The sequence below is a fragment of the Rhagoletis zephyria genome, unplaced genomic scaffold (genome assembly GCF_001687245.7).
Source record: "Rhagoletis zephyria isolate East Lansing unplaced genomic scaffold, Rhagoletis_zephyria_1.1 Rzeph_scaffold_05636, whole genome shotgun sequence".
NCBI lineage: Eukaryota > Metazoa > Arthropoda > Insecta > Diptera > Tephritidae > Rhagoletis > Rhagoletis zephyria.
This window is the reverse complement of record NW_016162719.1, coordinates 7,560-33,799: the sequence shown is the minus strand read 5'-3', so window position 1 is coordinate 33,799 and position 26,240 is coordinate 7,560. Positions and strand designations below refer to the sequence as shown.

Sequence of the window (26,240 nt, the reverse complement as noted above, 5' to 3'; positions counted from 1 at the left end):
TATAACGCAAATATTCGTTTATTTAAAAGTCTGTTAATGGTAGAGCATAAATATTAAAATTTCCAATTATTTTTCAAGCTAAGTTACAAACATATATAACAATCGATAGGCTAATTCATCTTAACGCGTAAATGCCTCGTATCAATGTAAGTTAACATATGTACTGGAATTTGCTTCCACACACTTGACACCAGCAACAATAGCAGCAGCAACTGGCCAGGAGTAGCAAATGTTTAAGAGAGTTTAAGTTTATTAGTCTTTCGAATATATTTTGATATAAAATATATTTAAGAAATTTGTCTACAGATTCATTAAAAAGTTCCGACCATCTAAAGAGGCGTTTATGAGCCAAATCTATTTAAAATATTTTAAAACTATCAACAGCGATGCGATTTTGTTCTCAGAGATCGTGCCAACAGAGTATTGGGATTTTCTTTCACAAGTAAAACCAGCCTTTCGAGCTTGTGTTTAGTATTCACGATGTTAGAACTGCACGAAATTAATAAAAATTGTTTAAAATTAGTGTCTAGCCGCCAAAATGTAAGAAAACATATACAAAATCACACATTTTTCACAATTTTCTAACACTTCGCTACACCAACGAAAGCAAAATTCTGGTCGACAGAAAATTCGATACTCCACGAAAATTTCGACACGCTTGCATAGCTCATAATACAAATTTCACTTTCGATCTTCGATAGCCAGCGAAGATCGAAAATCGAATGCAGCTCATAATAAGGGCCTTAAATTTGTGGCTGGAGTGCCCGACCATCAAGACTTACAAATTTATACGGTTACCGAAAATGAAACTATAAGGGCTGGAAATAGACAAATAGAAATAAAAAAGAAATTCAAGAAAACAATTGATGAAATAACAGACGAATTAATAATATCAATACTATAAATGCAATTGATTATGAAGTGGGTCACTCTGCATATGGCACGAAGAAAGAGAATAGTTGTTGCTAATATAAAAAAAAAACATTTTATATGGTGTAACTTTAGCAAAATATAATATCGTAGACCCACTAATTTTAAATTCAGAAGAAATCAGTTTGATAGAATTCAAGGAAAACACACTTGTTCCTATGTCCGATATTATTACAATTTCAGATGTGAAAATTTATTACCAAAACGATGCCCTGATTTATCTTGAAAAATTCCTCAAATAAAAAAAATTTGCAAATTATATCAAATAATCCCTGTGGCACGAAATAACAAAATGTTGTATTTAAAGAATAATTTAACTGGAACCCTGTTAATTACATTTGAAAAATCTCTTACGATAAATGGAGAGAAATACAAAGCAAATCATCAGATCGATATTATTGAGCTCCTAGCTCCTAAGAAAACTATTTCAATTGAGACAAGTCAACAAAGACACCTATCATTGCCATTCCTTCATAAACTGCATATTCGAAATAACGAGCGAATGGAAGAGATAAAAGTCGTTCTTGAAAATAGAAAATGGATGTGGTATGGCGTAATTTCAATACTCACAGCAATCATAATAATAGTATTGTTATCAAAATAAAAACTTATACTGACCAGCCTCAACATAATTTGTCAACGATGGACATTGCCAAAAGCAGAGAAGATATTAGAGCCCGCTTGGAAGCAATTGTGTGTGAGGGCAACCGCATTTGAAGGGGAGGGTAGTTAACATATGTAGTGGAATTTGCTTCCACACACTTGAAACCAGCAACAATAGCGGCAGCAGCAGCAGCAAATGCAGAAACGTGGGAACGAATGCATGTACTTAGTAAAGTACTTAGAAATGCAGCGTCAACAATTTAGCTTTAAGAAATTAGAAAATAAGAAATATAGTTAAGAAATAGCATAGGTAGATTAGAATATGAATATTCAAATAAAGGTAGTGTGGATTTGACAAACAAAACCAACTTGTACACATCTTACTTAATTTTGTATGGAAAATCGGTTTATTTACGAGGTTTACGCGCTTACGAGGCATTTACGTGTTTCCATGAATACTCATAATAAGTTTTACGCGGGCTATCAGTAAAGTTACTTTCAACTATCTTACTGTGTCTCAATTTAGTAATTAAAGCGTGGAAAAATTACACCTACTTTTACATAGGCACAATGTATACAATGTGCAAGTGTTTAATACTTTCTTCGTTTATTCAATGACTAACTAGAAATTCACTCCACGCGTTTATATTAATTACGCCGATTTGCATACATCTGTACGCAAGTAATAGACTTCGCATTTTATCGCTACGCAGCTTTAACAATTAATAATTTGTCATTCGAGCAGAAAGGGTTTATCGGTTGCTTACTTTTTTTCAAGATAAATATAATTCCTTTAATGATTTAGTAATAGAACAACTCAGGAAAATTGGTCTCATAAACAGGTTTTTCTGCTTGCAGCTGTTGTATTTTGATGTCGCTTTGCGTTATCTGACGCTCCACTGCCAATGAGTTGAAAAGATCGTTTAGTCGATTTTGAATAAGATCATGCTAACAAAAATCGAAAATTAAAACTAGAATATTTAAGTTTGACGAGAATGCTGCTGTGCACTTACTTTGGGTTCAGTGCGTCGTACTAAATCCTCAAACTTATCCTCTCGGAATGTGCGGACAATCTGCAATTGTTTCTCTCGCTGCTCGCGCTTCATCGCGTCTGATGGTTCTGCCAATGCCCGTTTCATGGCTTCAAAATTGTATTCTGGTGCAAGTGTTTTCTAAAATTTCAAGAATTAGGCACTTTGTATATTTTGTATTACGGGGGAGCTAACCTTTGAGACACCCGGTGAACTGGTAACACTGATCACCATCAGCATTGTATGCCGTCAAGTCTGCAGAGCTATTGCGCTGAGGTAACTGTGGGTTGCTGACTGTGTCAACCCAAGAATGTCGGTGCGCAGGATTATCGCTTTGATTCAGAGCATACGGAGTGCCGGTTTGTAGGCGATTGGAGTCCATGCCAGCATTTTGAAGATTTTCGGCTAGAGCTATTTTATCAATTGCCAAGTGTGGTAGATATAAATTCATTTTCGTAGTTGTAGTCTTCTTGGGGTCAAGTAAGGGCGGCAAGAAATATGGAGCCTCCTCCTTTCTGGCATCGATTATCTTTTGGGTGTATTCGAGCAAGTTATTAACGCCTGTAACGCGAGAAATCAAAGACATCAAAGCGATTGCAATACAGTGCAAATTGCATTTGTGTACTGTTTCTAATTCCAAATCAGCTGTAAGAGCGACCTGTTGAATTCTGGAGAAATATAATAGAACCGATATTTATTAAAACAGGGCTAGCATCAAAGATATTTTTTATATAAGTATGTATATAAATATTAGGGCGGGTGTTTTTCTTTTACTAAGCGCGTATATCAGAAGGATTATACGTGTAAGTCTAAGCGAATTTTCCGAAAAATCAATTTGGAGTAATGGCGGCTTTTGACATTTATTCTTCTTCTTCTGCTAGTAAAAATTTCACTAGCAAGAATTTGCAGCTCTTCCGTGTTGTTACGCTCTCGATTCAGTGCTTTCTTACAAATTTTTTGGGTTATCATACACTTTTCCAGTAAAAAATTTGCAGGTTCCAGTACAAATTAGTACTGACTATAGGTTACTATACAAACCTAATGTGGAAATTTCATCGTTCATTTTTATGAGGGAGAAAACCGCAGTCTTCGGCAAAATAAATTCTAAAAAATCCATGGTAATTTTTAGCGATTTGAAACTTGCACATAACATTGAAATAGAATGGGCTCTAAAACTGTATACTCAAAAAAACTTTAAGGCACTCCGCACATTACGCAACTAATCATAGTAGAGTAATCGTGTTGTCATGCCGAAACGAATGCATGACGACTCGACTTCTGCACAAGCCCGGCTGNAAAACTTTAAGGCACTCCGCACATTACGCAACTAATCATAGTAGAGTAATCGTGTTGTCATGCCGAAACGAATGCATGACGACTTTACTTCTGCACAAGCCCGGCTGGCACACACATTACACATTTTCTGGGCGGCCTTTCTCACTAATACACTTCCACGAATATTTCTGCAATAAAATAATCATAATATACAGAGCTTCATTGAAATACATTTGTTCGCAACAAAAGGTTCATACTTTAGTATGCCGAAACTATTACACTGACTAGGCGCTTAATGTGCGGAGTGCCTAACACTTGATGAAGATTTATTTTTTCAGGTTTCTACAAAGCCTTAAGCTTGGAGAGCATGAACTGTAATTTGTTTGAAAATTATTAAAAACAAATAAATATTCATAAGTGCCAAACATTAGCACCATGAAATGGGGCTGCTATAGATATGGCCGATACTGTAATTCAATGAACATTAAAAAAGAAAAAAAAAAACAGTGAAAACTTGCTGAAACTTCGCGCACATATTGTAATCGTCGTTTAAAGTACAAAACCGCGTACCAACAAAATGCAAAACCGCTATGTGAGGTTGCATTCATTATTTTCTAGAGATTAAAAACACTCATATTTCAAAATGGTTTTCTTCTTTATAAAGCAATCGCATTTCTGGCTAATATATTTCAGGACGAATGGATAAGGATTGAGCCAAGAGCTTGTGTGAGCAATCCAATTTTTCGCAGCAAATGTCAGTTATGCGGTTTTGCAGAATGACGATACGCGGTTTTGTACTTTAAACGTCGATATGTATGTTTGTACCGTTGTGGTCAGCTGATTAAGTTAAGTGATTTTGACCAGTTTTGGCTATTTTTCTTTTGTTCATTTGATGTTTATATTTTTTTATAAAGTCTAGCACATTACATAATAAGCACCACATGAACCCATATTTCAAACTTCAAACAAAAATTTAACACACTTTAACTATTCTTCATGCGTAGGCGGCCTTCGGCCGCGCTTAGAGATTATAACCCTTACTACTCAGAATTCTCCTTTCTGTGTTGCCAGAGAAGTGAGACAGAACTTCTTTCGGCGTAGTTTTTACCGTGGCGTGTGTAAGTAGACACTCGCTTAACTATTACAACCAAACTTTTTAAAATTTTTATTCAGTTTTATAGCCCATCAAATTTTAGTATGATAAAGTGCAAATTTCTATTCGCTAGAAAATAGCGTTGATTTTAAAATTTTTTTTTTGCTGACGGTGCTAGGCATTTACTTCTATACAAAACCAATTGTCGAGCATACATTAGCTCTGATCCAGTACTTCATGAACTTAAGGATTTTACACGAACTTGCAGGATGTTGCAGGAAAAATGTTCCCGTACTCCAAAATCCTGTAAATGAGAGCGACTTTTGGAGAGTTGTGTAGAGAATGAAGTTGCAAGATTTTACCCGAACTTTTTCTTCTAATAAAATCATGAAAAGTGTCAAGCAATCACTGGTGGACGTTTTTACAGGAAAAATGGTTTTTTGTTCCCGTACTTTTTGTTGTTACTCACTCTCACTTCAGAGAGTAATTTTGCTGTTTGACAGTTTTACAGGATTTTTCACGAAAATTATTGGATCAGAGCTCTTAGTATATGGAATATAATGCACAACAATCCTATGCCTTGTTGAAGTATTATCAGCCTCATTGCGTAAGTCGTAAGTTGGGCTACATTGTACGACTCGACAACATTGGCATTGTCTACTGTCGCGCCGAAATAAGTAAACGACGAAAATCGTCGAAAACCATACAGCGCTGCCAAGTTTTTCCGTTTTAATACGCTAGTCGAGTGGAAATTTTAGACAATGACGTGAAATTTTCGAAAGGATTCGACTCTCGAAAAAACTACTGCATTCGACACGACTCTCGCAATGAGGATGAATATCACTAAAAAGTCGAATAAATAGTTTATGATTACAACTCTTAGATAATACTTCATCATACACACCCGAGAATGAATAACAAAAATTCTTGTACGGTCTCTCCGCACGCCATTTCGACTATAAGTAAAGCTGCTGTGTTATAGCTGGATATAAGCGATTCAACCCGATCAGATAGAGCCATGCTATCGATTAGTGCCTGCATTATATTAGCACCGTATTTATGCGTGAAAATTATATCAGAGCGCGATGGTGGCTCTTGTGACAATGCCGGGTAAGTCTTGACAGTCACGTGACTAAGCACCTTTTCGTTTTGGTGACGATCAAGTAGCGCCTGGAAGATCTGCATGACGATAACACGCGTTGGATCATGCGGTGCACGTGCCATCTTCAGTAAGGGTTGTAGAAATGAAGCTGGAAACGCCTTTTCGAATGAAACCGTGCTGTACTGGGTGCCCACCTTCAGGAGCGATTTTAAAAGTATATTCTGAAGCATTTGATCGCCTTTGCTTTTCTTTGAAAGATCTGGCACCGTATTCATAATAAACAGCATTATTTCTATTTTCTGGTAGTCTGGATGATGATTTGCAAATTCACCGAGTGCATTTATGAGTGCTTCTTGGTACTGAGATTCTTCGGTGGTAATTTCGGTCGTTGTGCTAACGCTGGTACGCAAATGGGTAAGCAAATTATTAATAATATCTAATGCAGAAGGGCCAACACTTTCGCCAGCGGCAATAGCGATTATCTTAGAGAGCACTACAGCCAGTGAAGTGCGTGTTTTCGGTGAGGATTTGAAATTGTTGTCCAAGTGTTGCATCAGCGTCTCTACTACTGTGTATGAGTACTGCGGCTGTATGGAAATCATCACAATTCGAAATGTGTGTATAGCGAAAGTATTTGGGACCCATAACTCATGTCGGTCTAGATGGCTGTACAGAAAAGAAAATATTTTAGTTAACATAAGAAAGATTTATGCATTTACATACGTAAGTAGTGGTTTGAGTACACTTCGAATATGGCCAAAAGATGCGCGCCCAACCAATTCGCGTAATACTTCTTCGGCCAGAACTGGTGGTGTAACATGTGTAGCATCTTCCACAGGTGTTAAATTACCCGACTGCCAAATTTACAAAATCTTAGACCATTATTTTGAAAGATACATATACATATAACAGTCAATAATAAAGTTTAGGTACAGCGAATTTTTTACAATACGGGCAACTATTTTTTAAATATTTTATTTTTTGATAATTTTTTATAAAAATGTGGTTAATTCTACAACAAAAAACTCGAAAATCAGAGTTCCAAACCTTCTGCAAAATTAAAGAAAATTCTGCAAAATGTCATTCAAATATTGCACTTTTTATTTACGCTCTCTAGAAAAAAGTTGAGTATACAGTTTTTTAGCCCATTCAATTTTAGTATAATAAAGTGCAGTTTGAGGTAGATAGGACTTACTATTGATTTTTTAGCAATGTTGAAGGTGTCGCTCATTTTCTCCATATAAAATAATGTTTGATAATTTTTTTATATGGAAAAAATGTGCGACATCTTCACCAAAAAAATTTCCCAAAAATCAATGGTAAGTCCTAGCTTCCTCATACTTGCATTTTATTATACTAAAATTGAATGGGCTAAAAAACTACATACTCAACTTTTTTCTAGAGAGCGTAATAAAAAGTGCAATGTTTGAATGAAATTTTGCATAATTTTCTTTAATTTTGCACAAGGTTTGGAACTTGAATTTTTGGGGTTTTTGTTGTAGAATTAACCATATTTTTATAAAAAAATTAGCGAAAAATAAAATATTTAAAAAATAGTTGCCCGTATTGTAAAAAATTCGCTGTACCTAAACTTTATTGGTTGACTGTATGTATATACATATATACATATTTGCAAGAACAGTATATGAAAATCGAATACATATTTCAATAAATTATGTAAAACGGTACACATATCTATTAAAAATCTAAATTATTATAATTGTAATGAAAACGTTTGTTACCGCTATTAAATTTTTCTTCACAAACAAAACGTTCACGCAAAACTTTTCAGCGGCATTAATTTTCCAAAATTAAGAAAACGGGATTTTTATTAAACGAGGAATTTAAGCAAAATACAAAAGAAACATGCACTTCATTAAGATTGCATGGCTCACCTGCATATTGAACAACAGCGATGGTACAATTTTTTCCATATGCACCTTGTCCCAAATATTCTCTACCAAGTCATCGGAAACGGTCTTTCGTATTACACCTTGCAGTCCCTTAATACCAGCTAAACGTATACTATCTCGCAGTTCGATATTGTCATGGTTACCGTGACACATGGCCGAGAACTTTGATATAAAGAAGTCATAGCGACGATGGTACGATGGTGTGTCCTCATTTATATTTGCAAACTTTACAAACTGAAAAAGGAAAATCGTAAAACATAATATTAAAGAATTAATTATCTAAACATTTTTTTGGGATATAGTGTGTATCTTAATGCGCTCAGAAAGCATCAAATTAAATAAGCATTCCACCATAGCATTATATCCTCGCAATTTTTGTCCATCATTTGTAATTTTTTGTATGGGTGGTTGTTGTAATAGTATACAAATTCTTCAGCTTATTTGGGGAATGATGCTGGACTGACAGTCCTTGGCCAGATATGAACCTGGGACGTCCCTGTTACGTAGATCGACTGTCGTTCCGGTAACGTAGACGAGACTGTCGAGGGAGAGCTCAATACCCTAATTGTTTCTGTTTCTTTATTTCTAATGCAAATATGATCTTGGGAAGCTGTGAACGCAATCTAAGATTTAGCACATCTCGCACATCTGAGCACAGAATAATTAAAAACAATTAATTAGGAATAAAATTATTATTTTCTTAATGTTGAAATGTTAAGAGTTAATGGCCGGGACTCTTAGTTTAACATATCGCTATGTTGTTCCTCCAGGTTCTCTTCAAAATGAAAAGTTAAAAATAATAAGATTTATGCAAAGAGGACTCCGATAGTTATTTTTGCACCAAATTAGTTGAATGATTGTCTTACCGAATTTGTTGCCATTATTTGCAGATTAGGATTGGTATCCTCCAGTAATTTCTGTACCATACGCAAAAATGATTCCACAAATAAGTTCAACGTTGTTTGTGCATGACACGCTTGCAGAAGTAAATCCATCGCCTCCATAGCAATTTCTACAAATCTATTTAAGCAGAAATATTGAAATTTTTTAATACTCTTCATTGGGATAAAATACCTACTTATAACGCTTGCGATTTATGTCTTTGCTTGCTTTCTGATAAAGATATTCACCAATTCGATCTAGCTTATCTGGTGAACTTAATGAATAGAATGTTAGCTTCTCCATGTTGGATTTGACAAGACCATCTTCGGGATTTACGGGAAAAATATTATCCACCAGTCGTTTGTAGCGCGGACGAAGCGCCGAGCAACAGCCGCAGCAACCTAAAGGGACAAAGCAAAAAACGCAGCCGTGAAATGAGCACGAACAAATTGAAGAATTCTCCGAAGGTTGCGGAAATATTATACGTAAACAGCGATAACTGAACATTTGAATGGACTTTGATGGACGTTCAGTAGCAAACAAGTACGTGGGAAACGTATCAATTAAATCGATGCGTCTGAGGCTAATAACGGATAAGTTAAAAGACAAATAGTGAATATTTGAGACGGCTATTATTGCCATTGTCATAATCAGCCTTGTCAAAACCTTATCGCGATTATTGTACACATATGTATTTAAGATAAGGAGAACCCTGAAGCAAGAATTTAATCACCTACCAGACATGTTTTTTCACTACAATCTCTATTGAAAACTGTGTCGTTTACAACAAACAAACTTAAAAATTGAATCCAATAATTATCAAATCGAAAATACCACAAATAGTTCCCAACCCGTAATATACTTTATTCTAGGTATGCAGAAAAAATGTCGATGCATCAGAAACATCGATGTTTACTTTTCGATGCATCGAATAAAACTGATGTTTTGGACCTTCCGATATATATCGATATATCGATGTATTTTTTCGATATATCGACTTTTGTGTACAATTGTATACATTAATGTACACTGTATACATGAACCACGGTGCAGCGAACAAAGGCTGCCGTCAGTGGTACCGCTATTTTGGTTTTGCCGATTTTTACAGTTGTGGTAACTTGTAAATAAACCTTTGTTTACAAATCAGCGAAAGAGAAATTTGAATTATAAGTGAAAAATCAGTTTAAATTGTGTTAATTTGCAATTTGTGAGCGATTTTTGAGTTGGAGACTGCCTAAAAACTAATAGAATGAAGTGCTGTGTGTTAAATTGCGACAGCCGCCAAGATGCAAGAAGCGTAGATGCAAGTGTAGCGCTAGGACGAATCTCTGCATTTTGTGTACATAGGGCACGGCAAAGCCGTTCCCGTAATGTTTCTCTATTATTATATTAAAAGCATTTCCTGACAATGATTTTGTTTCTGCCCCACGCAGCCTCCATTAGCAAGTTAACTAATCAATCCAGCAGAGATGCTGCTGCAGTTTTCCGCAGCAGCCTTAATTGCAAAGCAATGGAGTGCACTAAAATGTTCACTGTTCTCTTATAAACTAGGTGAAAAATGCAATATTTTGGCATTTAGCAAAATTAAAACACGTTTTTCGCTGTATAGTGAACTGCTTTGGTAGTTTCAACTCCTCGTTCTTCTTTTCGCTCTATTCTTTGTTTACTTGTGATATACAAATGTCAACGCCCAGGACGGCGCAATCTTGTATTGTATCATTCTTGCACATGAACCAATTAGAACAGATCTGACCGGTTGAGAAGCAGCCATTTGTTATAGCAATTGAGAAAAAAGTGTGTGACGTTCGTAATTTTGAAGTTTGCTATTTCTGTTTTGCTTCTTTCTTTATGTGCATTTTGTCAGTGGTTTATTTCAGTGATTTTTAAGCGATTTTCAATAAATTTTTTGTGCAAATGTAATTAAAATGAAGTGCACGGTGATTGGTTGCAGAAACACGTACAAAATAATAAATTGATTAGCACAAACATGTGCTGCAAAATTGCTTGCATTTTTTTCTTTATGCTTCGTCTTCATATTCTTTGTTTACTTTTCAAAGAAAATAACATGGCGCCGAAATAACAAACGTCAGCCAGAAAATTACTTTTTTTCTTTTGCATCATCTTGTCAGATCTTGTGTAGTTGGATTATGCAGTGTACATATTCTAATTATTTTGTATGCTTCCAAACTCTTAGCTTTAGTAACTATTCTATATGTGGAAATTTCACTATTTATACACTATCCTTACTAATATTATAAATCCGAAAGTGAGTTTGTTTATTTTTTACACTTTCACGCTTTAACTACTCAATCGAATCCCATTAAAGTGTGTACACTGGTACCATTTAGCCAACTTAAAACACACAAACGGAATTTTCATACCACATATCATATCTCAGAAAATATTTTTTATGGAGTACAGGAACTTGGTATAGATACATATTTGTATATAAAATCAATTCCATACTCCCAGAGGAGGACTTCCATCTGTTTAAAAACTAAAATTTGACTTGAATTAAAGGATTTATTTATTTTTCTTTTTATTTTTTTTCTCAAATTAGTTACCACTCATAAGGGTGTCAAGGAAAAAATAATGATAATAAATTACCAAATAAGGGTACCGAAATAGAATCTCATTGCTAGCTGGCACACTTTAAATTACTTTACTATGCTTATTGTCGCCAATTCAGTACCTTCCGAAAACTGTATTCGAAAGTTTCCCAAAAAACAAAAAAAAGGTATTTGTAACTACTTAAATCAATAAATACATTTCACTGTGAGTTAATACTTAAACATTTATCGGAGCTCCGATTGTTTCATTTTCTTGTTGTATATTTTTAATTGAAAGAAACTGTTGATATTTTCATTCGATGCATCGAAAATATCGATGTTTTTATACGATATATTGATATGAACCGATGCTATAATTCGATGCATCGAATGGAAAAAAACATCGATGTACTTTTTTGATTTGCATCCCTACCAAGGCGAATTTATACAAGGTGGTGTTGATGGCGAATTTAGATTTCCGCCGCGGTACTTACTAATTACCACGTTTATACGTAAGCTATTTGCAAATACCTAACTCACTGTTTATTCGACGGTGAAAACTTTTTATTTAATATTGCCTGATTATAAAAAGGCAATAATATGACCATCGAAAAAGAAAATAAAATTAAAAATGGCAACGTCTTGAATATAATACCATGTTCTGACCGACATCGAAAACATGTTTTCGTTGCTAAAACTGGTTTTCGACTTAAAACTTGTGTTTTCGTCCATGTAAAATCTGTCAAACGAAAACCAGTCCTCGCTGAAAAATACTTGAGAACTCACGTTCCCCTCATTCCAATCAATGTCTTCACTATTTTTTTCGATTATTTATCGAAGTGGAAGTCATATTTTATCATTTTTAATACGCCATTTCGGATTTATTGTTAATTGGCTGGCAAAAGTAAAATAAGAATGAAAGTAAGAGGTTGCTAATGAAAAGAAAATGAGGGAAAAGCATTTTGGTTTTGGTTTTATGTAGCAAAACTGTAATCAGAGGATGTAAGAAATGTCAACTAAGATGTAACAGCCGGTGTGAACAGCTTTCAGCCCACAATTGCAAAACTCGCTTTCAAAGTGTTTTCGTTGTCGGTCAGAGCATGGTATAAAAAGGCAATAACATCGAAAAAGAAAATGAATGCAATGAACATCGAAAAAGAAAATAAGCCTAAGAATGGCGGCGTCTTGCGCTTATTTGCAAATAGTATCACTCATAAATACTTATTTGCGTGATTTAGTTATTTGCAAATAAAAAATTAACTCGGCGTTTATACGGCAAAGTTTACCATTTTGCAAATTGTTATTTGCAAATAAAAAATTAACTCGGCGTTTATACGGCAAAGTTTACCATTTTGCAAATTGTTATTTGCAAATAAAAAATTAACTCGGCGTTTATACGGCAAAGTTTACCATTTTGCAAATTGTTATTTGCAAATAAAAAATTAACTCGGCGTTTATACGGCAAAGTTTACCATTTTGCAAATTGTTATTTGCAAATAAAAAATTAACTCGGCGTTTATACGGCAAAGTTTACCATTTTGCAAATTGTTATTTGCAAATAAGACGTGTGTATAAACGTAGTACTAGTCAAAACTATGTGTTTGTTGTAAACCAGGCAATTCATATTACAACAAATACATCATTTTGACATTAGGAAGTACAGCGGCGAAAATATAAAATTCGCCATTAACACCACCAAGGCGAATTTATACAAGGTGGTAGCAAGAATACAACAAACAACAACTACATGTATTTTGTATCAGGGGCAAAATGTCAAATCTCAATTCGCCTCAAAGTTTATATGTATTTTGTTTTTGGTATTCAGGGGCATGCTGTCAAATCAGTAAAAGCAAAAACAAAATACATGTAGGGCGAAGGAAAGAAGAAAAAATCAGCAGATTGGACAACACCACCTTGTATAAATTCGCCTTGAACACCACCTTGTATAAATTCGCCTTGGTTGATGGCGAATTTAGATTTTCGCCGCGGTGCTTCCTAATAGGTGCTTTCCTTATCTTTTTGGACTAAAATCTGAAAAGTGTCAAAATGCCAGAGCGTAAGCAAAATGCGCTCACTAAAAGAGGATAACAGGAAAAGTAAAGGAACGCAAAAAACCAAATTTTTAGTCCAAAGAATGGCAACAACAAAGCTAACGTCAAATAAGAATGGAAATGTATGCACAAAACACATTCACACAAGCACAAGCACAATAAACACTTACTATATCAATAATTTTTTGCCTCCTTCCAATTTCAATTCAACTTTTTTTACTTTTTAGATTATTCTCACTTTTTGCGTATTCTTTAATTTCCGTTAATTTAAATTCAGTTGAGTTTGACACTTTTCAGGATTTTGCCAGAAAAAATTCTTTGACTAAATCTGACTACTTCGGACTGATGAGAGTCACTCTCACTGACTGTTGCTCTCTCATTTTTGCTGTCATTCCCGAGTTAAGGAACACTTTTTGGACTAAATATGACTACTTCGGACTTTTACTGACTATTTCTGGGAGATAAGGAACGCTCCTAATGCCTTGGTTATAATGGACGGGGCGAATCGTAGCAAATCGCGGCGAATTCGTAAGGATCTATTGATTTTAAATTGTTCCGCTTTACGTTACGTTACGTGCATTATAACCATTTGCATTCACCATACAAAAGATAATTAAGTTACAGTTCACTTCGTTCCGTTACTTCCATTATAACCCAGGCATAACTGCTCGTCTCCACAGGATAAAGTTTATATCTTGATACATATGTTAGAATATAAATAGCATATGGAGATCGCTCATTGCTCTACAACAGCAATATATATCAGAGCTTATATCTTACCATCTATTGCCGGCAATTTGGTAGTTTGACACCTACATTTTCATTTGCACGAAAACTTCGTGGCTGCAACATCATTAGTTGCATTCCAGACGCTTCACGATTTGTAGGTTTTTACAGGAAGTCGTTCCAGGTGACCACCTTACATAAGGTTTATTAATGGGGATTACAACTTTTCCTGCAAATCCTGCAAAACCTGCAAATCGTGAAGCATCTGGAACGCAACTATTATTATTTTAATATAAAAGCAAAAACTGAGTTGTTTCCTGTTCAAATATTTGTTATTATGTACTTGGATGTAAAAAAGCCTATTTTATTTATTTGTTATAAGTCATACGAAACAATTAATTTCTTACTGACTACAGAAAGGAATTGATTAGGAACTAGTTAAAGTAATTAGTTAAAAAAATTATACAGTAGGCTCCGGACAGCTCCAGACGACAGGGAGAAGTCCAAGTTAATAATATTATTTAATTCAGATAGAGTTCTTGGCATGGGAGCAAATTTAAGGTAGTCAAATTTAGGAAACTCAGTGTAAAACACAGGGACGTGTCGGAGATTCCGCGCAGGAATAAAGAAGTTTAGTTGCTCCAGTAGCGCAGGGCAGTCAACTGTATAATTTATCAAGTTATACACCAAGCTGCAAGAGAGAAAGGAAGATCTGGACTGTAAAGTTTTCAGGGATAAAAGATGACAACGGGATTCGTAAGGAGGTATAGGATCAGTAAAGTTTAAAGAACGGAGTGCAAACTTAATAAATATTTTTTGGATTCGCTCTATACGGTTAATTTGAGTTACGTGATACGGTCTCCAGATGAAGGCTGCGTAATCAATCCTAGATCTTACTAATGAAGTATATAGCATCTTGAGCGTGTATGGATGCGAGAAATCTGAACAGTTACGTCTTACAAAAGCAAGCGTAGCGTACGATTTCAAAACAACATAGTTGACGTGGATAGTAAATCGAAGTTTGGAATCAAAATATATACCAAGATTTTTGAAGTCTGTAACATGATCAAGGGTTGAGCCAGAAATTTTGTAACGGGCTATATTTTCTAGTGAATGTGGAATGAAAACACTTTTTTACATTCAGAAAAAGCCGATTCCGGGTGCACCACGAGTAAAGCTTATCAAGCTTAAGTTGTAGTGCGCAGGAGTCATGCAAGTTTCTAATCGTAGATTTTAAGGTCGTCGGCGTACAAAAGGAATTTTGAAGTTTGGAAGTAGGAGCTGACATCATTAATAAATAATGTAAATAGCAAAGGCCCCAGTATACTACCCTGGGGGACGCCTGACTGCGCGACGAATGGTTGCGAAGGTACGTTGTCAAAGGCAACTACGCACTGTCTGTTATATAAATAAGACCGATTCCACTGCAAAAAAGTGGAGTGGAAGCCCATATCCGATAATTTAGCCACTAAGATTTTATGGGTAACCCTATCGAAGGCTTTAGAGAAGTCAGTATAGATCGCATCAACCTGATCTCCATCCTGAAAGGCTGCAAAACAGTCTGCAGTAAAAACTGCATACAGTTGACCGGCCACTGACGAATCCATGTTGGTTTGGGCATATCAAGCTACGGACTGAGAATGACAACTTTGCTTTGATGACGCATTCGAAGATTTTAGAGACAGTGGACAATTTCGAAATCGGTCGATAATTGCTAACATCATTCTTATTGCCACTTTTAAAAATTGGGGTTATAGAAGCCTTTTCCAATCATTAATAAACTCCCCATTGGACAGAGACTTATTTAAAATTATCGTTAAGGGTTCGATTAAAAAAGGGACATTTTTTAAAAATAATGGCGGATAAGCCGTCAAGATCCATTTGTTTCGAGATTTTCAAAGACTGAATACCCTTTTCAACGTCTTCCGATGACAGAGTAACCGACCCAAATGATAGGGCAGAGTCGGAGACACAACTGCAGATGGAACTGCTGTCATAGTCCAGCTCGGTCACAAAGTTTGAGCAAAAATACTCAGTAAATAGATTTGCCGCCTCTTCAGGGGTATTCGCGAGCTTTTCTTTATAGAAAACCGATGAAGGTATATTCGAAGTAGCTTTCTTGGACTTAATATAGCTCCGAAACGTCTTAGGATTATTTTTGATGTTAGCTTCCTGATTACTTATATACTTTTTATAAAGATATTTGTCGAGATAATTAAACTCTTGTAGGTAAAATTTGTATAGATCGTAGTAAGCAGACGAGTTCGAAGCCTTGTATTTCTTATAGAATTTGTTTTTCCGATTTTTTAAATACTTTAGTTCTTTTGTAGACCAGGGCAAAGTGTAGGTCTTCCTGGGAAAAGTAGGAATGAGATCTAAGCACAACTCATAGACATAAGATTTAAAAGTTTTAAAAGCACTTGAAGTGTCTAAATTTGCGAGAAGGTCAGTCCAGTTATGACCCGTTAAAACTAAGTTCAAATGATCAAAGTCGCACAGATTATAATTTAACGTCGGCCTGAGACTGGAGCAGTATAAAATTCATAGGAATGTAGACTTAACACTAGAGGAATGTGGTTGACATTGCCTACGGATATAGGCGAGTTGCACTCAGTTAACTGATAGTTTAAATTACTGCTTAAGAATATCAAATCTAAAAGACGATTTAGCTTGTTAAAATAACTGTTAACTTGTAATAATCCAATACTTAAGAGACTATCTATCGAATACAGATCACTTTCGTCTGATGCGCTTAGAGGGGTTAGCCATAATGAGTTGTTCAGTTTACGCCATAATACAGAGCTCAAGTTGAAATCACCTAACACACATAGATGATGATCGCCTATTCTGGAACTAAGAGATACGACATTATACATGCTACTACTATTCGGCGGAATATATGATGCACACAGAAAAAGTCGGCTGCCCTATTCTGCATTTCGACTCGAATCGAAATTTTCTCCGTTTGGCAACTTTGGTATTCTGCATTCCGTTTCCTTTCGATCAATCTTCGAAATTTACGATTATACCTATTCTACATTTCGATCGTAGTTCCGTTTTTCTAAGTTGCAAATTTGTTGACGGAGAACGTTTCAATTGTTATTTTCGTGGGTTTAAATAATAAAATTTTATAAAAAATGTAAGTAAAATATACTGTGCATGATTGTAAAAGTCATCATAAATGAATTTTCTCGATTTCTATGTTTTCGCGAGCGGTAATACGGGCAATACGAAAAATTGGCTCAAATAATGGCAACCAAAAAGGATATTGCGCGACGTTTTCAAAGTGGAAGTCCAGGCGTTTTTGTTTACATTATCTATAAAAAAGACTGTGAAATGCACTGAATGCAATTTATTCTTTTTATATAAAATTAATAGAAGTATGCACATAGATACATACATACATAAAATGTGAAGGTTCATTAAAAATATGCTTTTATTATTGCACTCGTTTTTACTAACTTTTTAAAAAAGAGGTGCGTATATTGTCTCGAATTCGATTTGCTATGGAAAGATAAGCTTTGTTCTTCCCCTCCTCCTGACGGCTTTCAAAATGGGATTAATTTTCGTTCAAATCTTCCACTCTGTAGTAAATGCAAATGTTGTGGAGTGCTCAAACAACGTTTATAATTTCACTGACTCTAAAGGCCCGTTTACATACAACTTTGGCGTTGCGTTGGCGTTGGCGTCGCTTCGACAGCTGACTATGAATACATGCATTTATATCAAAGTCTCCATATAACCAAAGTTGGGCAACGCCAACGCCAACACAACGCAGAAAGATGGCCAACTCTCAACTTTTCGCGTGCGTCGTTCGTCAGCTGTTCTAAATAATCAAAATTATGTGATTTAATTTTCATTTTTAATCAAATCCGGGCACGAAATATAGTTTTTAATGCAATTATTGATGTAATTTTTTTATTTATCTGCCGCTAGTGTGTTAATTTAGTGACCAAAGTATTCTCTGCTACGCGTTCATTGTAGCAAGCACGGGCGTTACTCGCGCTGCTGTCAAAGCGACGCCAGCGCCAACGCAACGCCAAAGTTGTATGTGGACGGGCCTTAAGCGATGAGTAATACAGTTCAAGATTAATTCCTTATGACTCTTCACTCATCTGAAAAAGATCAAACATGTCCCTAAATCTCCGCCTTTCAACTTCCGCATCAGCAATCTCGTTCTTCTCTTCAAGCAATAACGCCGCGGCTATGGATGATGATTCTAGGTATATTTAGTTATTTTAAAATATTTACAAACTTTAATTTCATAAGCTGCTATAGTTTGGTGGCAAATATTTCTTTGTTTTGTTTCGATTTCACACATTCCTAGGCAAACAGCTGATTTCGAAAGATGTTTTCTCTCTTCCTCTTCTTCTTTCGTTTCGATCGTAACGCAGAATACCTAAGTTCGATTCCAGCGGAGCGGAATGCGGGAACGTAATCGAAATGCAGATAGGGCTGAATATTGTCCACTCAAGGTAGTTGTTTTGTAATTGTTAACAAATATACATTTGTCCCAACTATAAGTCTCAAGTAAATGGCAGACTTTCGTGAACTGGATATTTATTTCGCCATATCCAACTATGCCACTTGGTCACTATAACTAAATCTTGGTAATTATAACTACACCTTTTTCTGAGTGATAGAAAAATCAAATCTTTATACATTTCAATCAGATATTTTAATATCTTAAGCTGCCTTTACATGAGGCGATTTTCCAGGCGATTCAACATTGCTCTGAAAAAATCGCCTCTGTAAATGGTGATTCAAAAATCGCTTGCCTCAAAGTAGACAGCAAGTCAATTTTTGCAGGCGATTATCGCCTGTCAAAAAATCGCTTCATGTAAAGGCAGCTTTAGGCTCAAAACCTTTCGAGCCTCCTCTAGTATATGAGAATTCTTATAAATTTATAATAGCTTTGCGTTTATATTGATGAATGGAAACTTACATGTTGGATCGGTGCATTTCTGTACAAATGTGTCGAAAAATTCTGGCAGCTCAACTGGCTCGAAGCAGCAACGTATTAACGCCATTTATTGCGTGTTTCAGCCGGCGAAACAAATTTTTCCTTTAAATCTGTAAAACATTTTTTAGGGTTTTATAAGTTTTGTAATTTTAAATGTAGTAAAATCTCAATGTATGCATTGGCCCAATTTCAGATGGCCTACTAAAGCAGAGATTGTTGATTAACTTCCACTATTAATTTCCAGATCATACATTTAATCTGCACATAAATGGCCAATATTGGCTTTTAAATATGAGATATGTAACCCTGTGTTTGTACCAAACAACCAAGATTGATTGGTAGGTTGTTTAATCAATCCCACCTATTCCCAGCACAAAATGTAAACAAACAGGCAAATGCAGAAACAATTTCAAGGAACAAGCAGCAGTGCTACCAATTGTTTGGCATATTTAAACAAAGTTGATCTGAAGCCCAACAAAAGCTAAATGGCATTTAAAAAACAATGCAAAATTAAACTTAAGTGCCGTTTAAATATTCATTTGAAATTGGCCCTAAATGTAGGGCTGCCAGGCGTCCCGGTTTTCCCGGAAATGTCCCGGTTTTAGACTATTTGTCCCAATGTCCCGGTCCAACCTTAAAATGGCCCGGGTTTCGTTTTAGTGTCCCGGTTTTTGATTTGATTGCACAAATTTGAATAAAGTTCAAAAATCACTACACTAGGATAAAAAAGCGTTGTAATATTCAGAAAAATGTTATGAATTCACTGAAGGAAATAACGCATCGTAAACATGAATGTTTTCTATTTGATTATCGTTTAAAAATGTTCGTATTTAAAAATAATACTTTCATAACACGCACGCGTGGTGTTGACTCAAACTCAACATTTAAATGCACATTTACATGTCTGGCTGTAGCTGAGTGCGCGAAGATGGTTGCCACAATTTGCTAATTTCCAGAGCGTCAGGATTCAATTCCCATTAGAACCAGCATGGAATTTAAATATTTTTTAACTTAATTGTGAAATACAATCGGTAATTGCAAATCGCTTCATTTTAATAAGGGCGTATTTGGAATGAATATTTCTATACTAAATACTAAAATTTGTATACTTAAACGTATTACGAGTTGGGTTGGTGCTCTTTCATATGCGTATTTTTTTAATTCAGCACGCTTTTTTAATTCTAAACTTCTTTCTCTCAGTGCACCGGTTTCATTTGTGAAATAGTCACATTTCGAGATAGTTGAACTTTGCACAAGCAATAGTTGATGATTAGTATATGTACCTAAATACGTTGAAAATGACGTGCACAGAGTTTTACAATTATATTAAGGAAAAGACAGAAGTTTTGAAACAAGTTCACAGTAACGAAAAATATGACTGATATTTCAATATTATCTTGTACTTAAATTTTTTTCTTTCATGAAACCTAGAGCACTTATAAGTACAGTGCCGTACAAAATTATTGGCTCAAAGGCTCTTTCATCAGATCACAATTTTTAATCAGATCTTTTAGAAACATTTTGAAAATGTGGCTTTTGAGCCAATTAATAAAGTGCAAGTCTGAAGTTGCCAGCAAATTTCGTTGATTTTAGCATTTATTTTTTTTGTTGACAGTGTCTTCCATATAAAAAGAATTATCGAACATAGTTTGTATGGAAGAAACTCACAGTAAAAACAATACCAAAAATCAACTAAAATTTAATGGGCTGCAAAACTTCATTTTAAACATTTTTATAAAAAGTTTGATTAGAATGTTGCAAATTTTTATGCAAATTTATTGAATTTTCCCGAGTTTAGCAAAAAGTTTAACAATTTTATTTTTATGTTTTTTCATATATTTAGTATAAACTGCATTTTTATAAAGAATAAAAAAAGGTTCTTGCATTGTGAAAAATTCTCTGTGCTTTAGTTGTGATAAGTTGTTTTGTTTTGTACGTAGTAATGATCTCATGATCTCATGTTTTTATGTTTTTGTTTTTGTCTGTCAAAATAAAATTTCACTACATCCTTTCGCACGTCTAAAAGAAAGGGAAGGGAGTGAGAGGCCCTCCCTAAAGTGTCCCGGTTTGGCAACAGAGATATCTGGCAGCCCTACCTAAATGTGCAATTTCTGAATACATAATCAACCTGTTCTAGCAGTGGTATTATGACAATTGCTACGCAAAATTTTAGTCCCCGAAATTCTATAAGTGAACAGTGGAGGCTAACACTAGCCACACACGACGAACAAATTCTGGGTTTAGCCAAAAATGTTGGTGCATATTATTAGATAATGAATCCTTTAACGCAAAAGATAAAGGCAAGTATCATTTCGTTAATCTCAAACTCATCTATTTTCAGGAAAATTTTAATTGTTCTCTTGATAATTCCACTGGCCTATAGTCAAAAGATGTAAAGAACAACATTAATATTGCTGGCATGCATTTAGATCGCTAGTTCCAAATATTCTAATCCTTTTTTAATATTAGCTATAGTTTGCGAATTTTTGCAAATTTAGGAACAATATCGGTAGCTCTAATAGAATAGCCATTATTTTCCATCATCGCGGAAAAATTTTGTTTATGCAAATTAGTATGGGAACACTGAACAGGCACAACTTCTAGACACACTAATTGGTTTACTTATGTTTATGCATACAATATAAAAATTGCAAATATAAGAAAATGATAAAAAATTTTGTTCAAGATTTTTTTTATTTTAAATAATTTGTTTATAATCTGAACTATTTTAGTCATATTATTATCAAAAATCAGTAACATTAAGTCTCGCATTCAATTTGTTAATTATTACGCACCGATCGAGTAACATTTACTAAAGTTATATCGAAAAACTTAAGTGGATTTCCAGTTTTTTTCTAAAAAAATGTCTCTTCAATTGTATAAATAACCTTTAAATAAAAGAACCGGATTACAGAAAACTGTGCAAGTGAGTGACTTTTTTCGTTCAAGCTGAATGCAAAGCAATATCGTCCAATTGGAGAGTCCGCAAAAGGATTTCCCAGGATATGTTAAAGACTATTGCATTTACTTACAGACACTTTTTCACATAATGGAATTAACTAAAATATTTATGTAAATCTAAACACTTATTGCACGTCCCCTACTATCATATATATGTGCTTCTGCGGCGACTAATGAAACCCTTCCGCACCAGTTTTCAAGACTGCAAAAATGGACTCAAAATGGGCGTTTCTCACCCTAGTTGTAATGTATGTAAATACTTATATGTTTGAAACTACTATTAACTTGTCGAACGATTCCTAATCTTTGACAATACATTCATTCACCACGATCTTGAAAACTGACCAAATCGGCGTGACCAAGTCCATGGTCATTTTAATATTATATAAACATCCGAAAACATTAAAAGGCTTGAAATAAATCTCGTCTCACTTTTTTGTATTTTTCACTTGGTTGCTGAAGTAATGAAGAATTGAAAACTCATAAGGGAAAATTATAGTTTTTGTAAGTTTTATCGTAATATCTTAAAAACGTGTAGACTTATTGAAAAATGATAAGTGAACGTGAGGTACTAAATTTAATAGCCCTTAATTTGATATATCGTCCTGTTTATAACAATAACGCATTCCATAGATATTACAAGCCAAAGTTTCATTTACAAAATTCATACACTTTGATTCAATTGCGCGGGCTAAAGATAAGTTTTAAATTAATCTTTCGTGGCCAATAACAATTGACGGAGACCTGAGACATCATAATATTACTATTACAATGCGGTCAAATGACTTTTATTTTCCCCCATACAAAATCGACCCAGCCTAATGTACATACATATAAGTATAGTAATTTAACCTCATTTATCAAAAATTCAATTGAGTAGTCCACTTGCAAAGTGTGCTATGTATAATTTTTTCGATTTCTAGTTTTTGGTGGATTACGTACCAGTATTTAAAGTAGTTTCATGTCCACTAACATCAGAGTGCAAAATCTTTTTATATTCTGAAAAAAAAATCGCATCAAATGTTAAGTCTTCTTCCAAAAGTCGCTATCATACTTATTTATAAACTTTCAAAAGTATCCATCTTCTGATGAACTTAGAAAACTGCTTTAGGTCGTATAGACTGTTAGGCTGCGTTTCTTTATACATTCCGGATAATCCCATTTCACAGCCGGAATAAACAGAATGCGTTTGAAATATACGTCAACATATCATCAGGAACGTTCTAAAGAATAAATAAACAAAAAAGTTTATTCCAAACATTCAGAATGAATAAAGAAATGCAGCCTTAATGTTATCTTATGACATGTTATGTTATGTTACAATTTTATAAGGCTCTTACTTATCCAAATTTTCAGGTTATAATAAAAAGGATTCAATTAAAATGTTACCTGTTGTCGTAGTAATTTTTTCAAATTTATGGCTTTCTATTATAAAATCACATAACGCTGTTTGCAAGTGGACTACTCAATTACTCACATGGTTTGGATGCTTTTATCCGCCGATGTGCACGCTGCAAGTATCAAGCAAAATGAAGTTTTTGTTTTTGTTTTCAATGTAATGCTCGCAAGCCACGCCACAAACCACGAGCATGCTCACTGAAAATGAATTTTTCCCACACAAACGACGAACATGCACTGCAAGCCGAGCATGCTCGCGCACATTTACATCGTGTGTGCTACCAGAGCTGTAAAGCTGTGAAATCATATGAAATTAAAAATCATCAAGTTTATGTTATTATGTTTTCATTGAATTTTTCCTTGTTGGGGAATGTGGCTTATAATTTTCCAATTCTACATCCACTCAAAGTAGAAACGATTGCACACATTAGCATATTCAAAGAAATATTGAAACAATTGAATGACGAAACACTTTATCTTTTAACACTGAATAAGTATTAGATGAATGCAGCTTTTGCTATGTGTGCACACATTCATTCAGTACCAATCAATCGATATAAATATTCTAAGCACACAAAACCCACTGAAAAATACGCAAGGTTGAATTTTATTAAACAGATTTCAAAATTTCAACACGAAAAATAGTTTATTGAGTGTTGCCATTAATTTGTTTCACTTAAATTTGTACAAGTATTTATAATAAATAAAAATATCAATTGGAGAAATATTTTTAGTGACAAGAATGTAAGAATGTCATTATGAAAAATGTTAATTATTAACGACTTTAACATCTCTGTTTCGAAAATTGTCAGCTTTCTAGCAATTTTTATACCCGAGCGCACTTGTGCACAAGGGTATTATAACTTTGTTCACATAACGGTTGTTTGTAACAGGCAAAACGAATCGAGATAGATATAGACAAATGTATACATAAATGATCAGGATGAAAAGAGAAATCGATTAAGCGGTGACNTCAGTAAATATTAAAGCTAATTTATTCAAAATTGCCGCTTACAACAATTCGTTACCAAGAAATACGTTTATGATAAAATTTTGGCAAATGGGCGTGGCACCGCCCACTTATGATCACATATATGTATCTCGGTAACCGTTCTACCAATTTGTACCAAACTCGGTATTTTTATTGCGCTTGCCACATAAAAGCAAAACGTTGAAAATTATTGAAATCGGACTAAAATTACGGCCGCTTTTCATATAACGGTAAATTTCAGAAATGCTTGAAACTTCAATATTTCGAACTTTAAGGACGCTAATTTACTTAAAATTGATACACCTCGGCTTACCATTAGCGGTAGTTTTCGGAAAGGTGAAAAACATATATTTAATATTTGCGCCGGGTGTTTTATGTTCGGGTCCGAACTTAGACTTTCTTACTTGTTATTTTTTATTTTGGAAGCTGAAAGTCCGTACTATTAAATAAGTTAATAAAAAAACCTATTTTTACATTAATTTTTTATTAATTCCATTAAAATTTTTGAAATTTTTATTAAAAAAATATGTTTTTCCTGGAATAGCGTAAGGACACCCTGTGTTTAAATTTTTTCCTAAATTTTTATTCTTATAGTTATCTACTGCAGGGGTTCTTAAACTTTTAAGATCATGGAACCCTTACTAAACACCTTTCATTTTATGGAACCCCACATCAAATTACTAAAAATCAAAGGCACTGCAATTTAAATATGAATAAAAACTTTTCCTGGAAATAGTATACATACTTTAAATTTTAATGTGAAGAATGAAATTGTTTCACTGCTATTAATTATTGTATAAAATAGTAGTTCGATATCATGTCTGAAAGCTGCATGCGCATTTCTGGGGTAGCATCCAATTTCGAGATGAATTGGTTTTTTGTATAAATGCAAGCTGAAAACCCTGTTGACAGAGTACGTTGTGACAGAAGGAAGCAAAGTTAAGATGGCCTTTTTAGCGACTTTATTTACTCTTAACCCTAACCCAAAACTCTTTCAGAGACACAGATTCAAATGTGTTTCAATGTCGAAGTACTCTGGACATCTATGAATGCTTCTTAAATGGATTTTGTACCAAACCGATATTACTACTACCATCCGAAAAATTTCAGGTGATTAACCAAGTGCCTAGTTATGACATTTCACATTTCATTTGGCAATTCATCGCGTTCCTCGCAGAAAGTTGTATATAACCCTTTGACTACAGTGCAGTGGCGGATACAGGATTTTATTTGGGGAGGGGCGATCGGGATCGTCTTGTCGAATAACGTAAAATTACAGGCATCTAACTTGATTCACAGCGGAGTGACCAATCGAAGCTATTTGACCTACAAGCATCCAACGTGCTTGAACCTTCACTTATTTTTCACACAAATAGAGGTTCTAGTAATTTTTATGAAGTCCGAATTAAAATGTTTTGTGATATAATTTTACTTTAAGTAAGTTTCATGTTGTGAATTTAGCGCAAGGTCCATTTACAGAGTCCCATGTAATAAAACAATTATACAATTTTGTAAAAAAGCACAAGAGAAAAAGTTATGCTCTGGGTACTATTAAAGCAGTATATATTTATCGGCCGCTGTGGTGTAGTGGTAAGCAGTGCGCGCTTTCACTCATCAGCACCTGGGTTCAAGCCCTGGTCAAAGTAACATCGCAAAAAATATAGAAAAAGGTTTTTTCTTAACAGTGGTCGTCCCTCGGCAGGCAAACTTCCGAGTGTATTTCTGCCATGAGAAACAGCTTCTCATAAAAATACAATCGCCGTTCGGAGTCG

At 34.7% G+C, this 26,240-nt stretch overlaps 1 protein-coding gene and 1 long non-coding RNA gene across 2 annotated transcripts; both read right to left on the bottom strand.

Annotated features, from left to right (window-relative positions):
- Nucleotides 1-25,976, bottom strand: LOC108372319 (uncharacterized). The gene is made up of 3 exons (XR_001848843.1): nt 25,966-25,976; nt 25,140-25,148; nt 1-212 (listed from the first exon to the last, which is right to left on the bottom strand). It is a non-coding gene; the product is annotated as an uncharacterized LOC108372319 (long non-coding RNA).
- Nucleotides 1,545-19,242, bottom strand: LOC108372318 (protein EFR3 homolog cmp44E-like). The gene is given in 10 exon segments (XM_017627986.1): nt 1,545-2,481; nt 2,547-2,705; nt 2,760-2,789; nt 2,791-3,232; nt 5,837-6,700; nt 6,758-6,888; nt 7,930-8,181; nt 8,814-8,967; nt 9,026-9,230; nt 19,101-19,242. Coding segments are annotated over 10 exon segments (2,469 nt in total). The 5' UTR covers nt 19,186-19,242; the 3' UTR covers nt 1,545-2,334.
- Nucleotides 25,977-26,240: the final 264 nt, after the last annotated feature.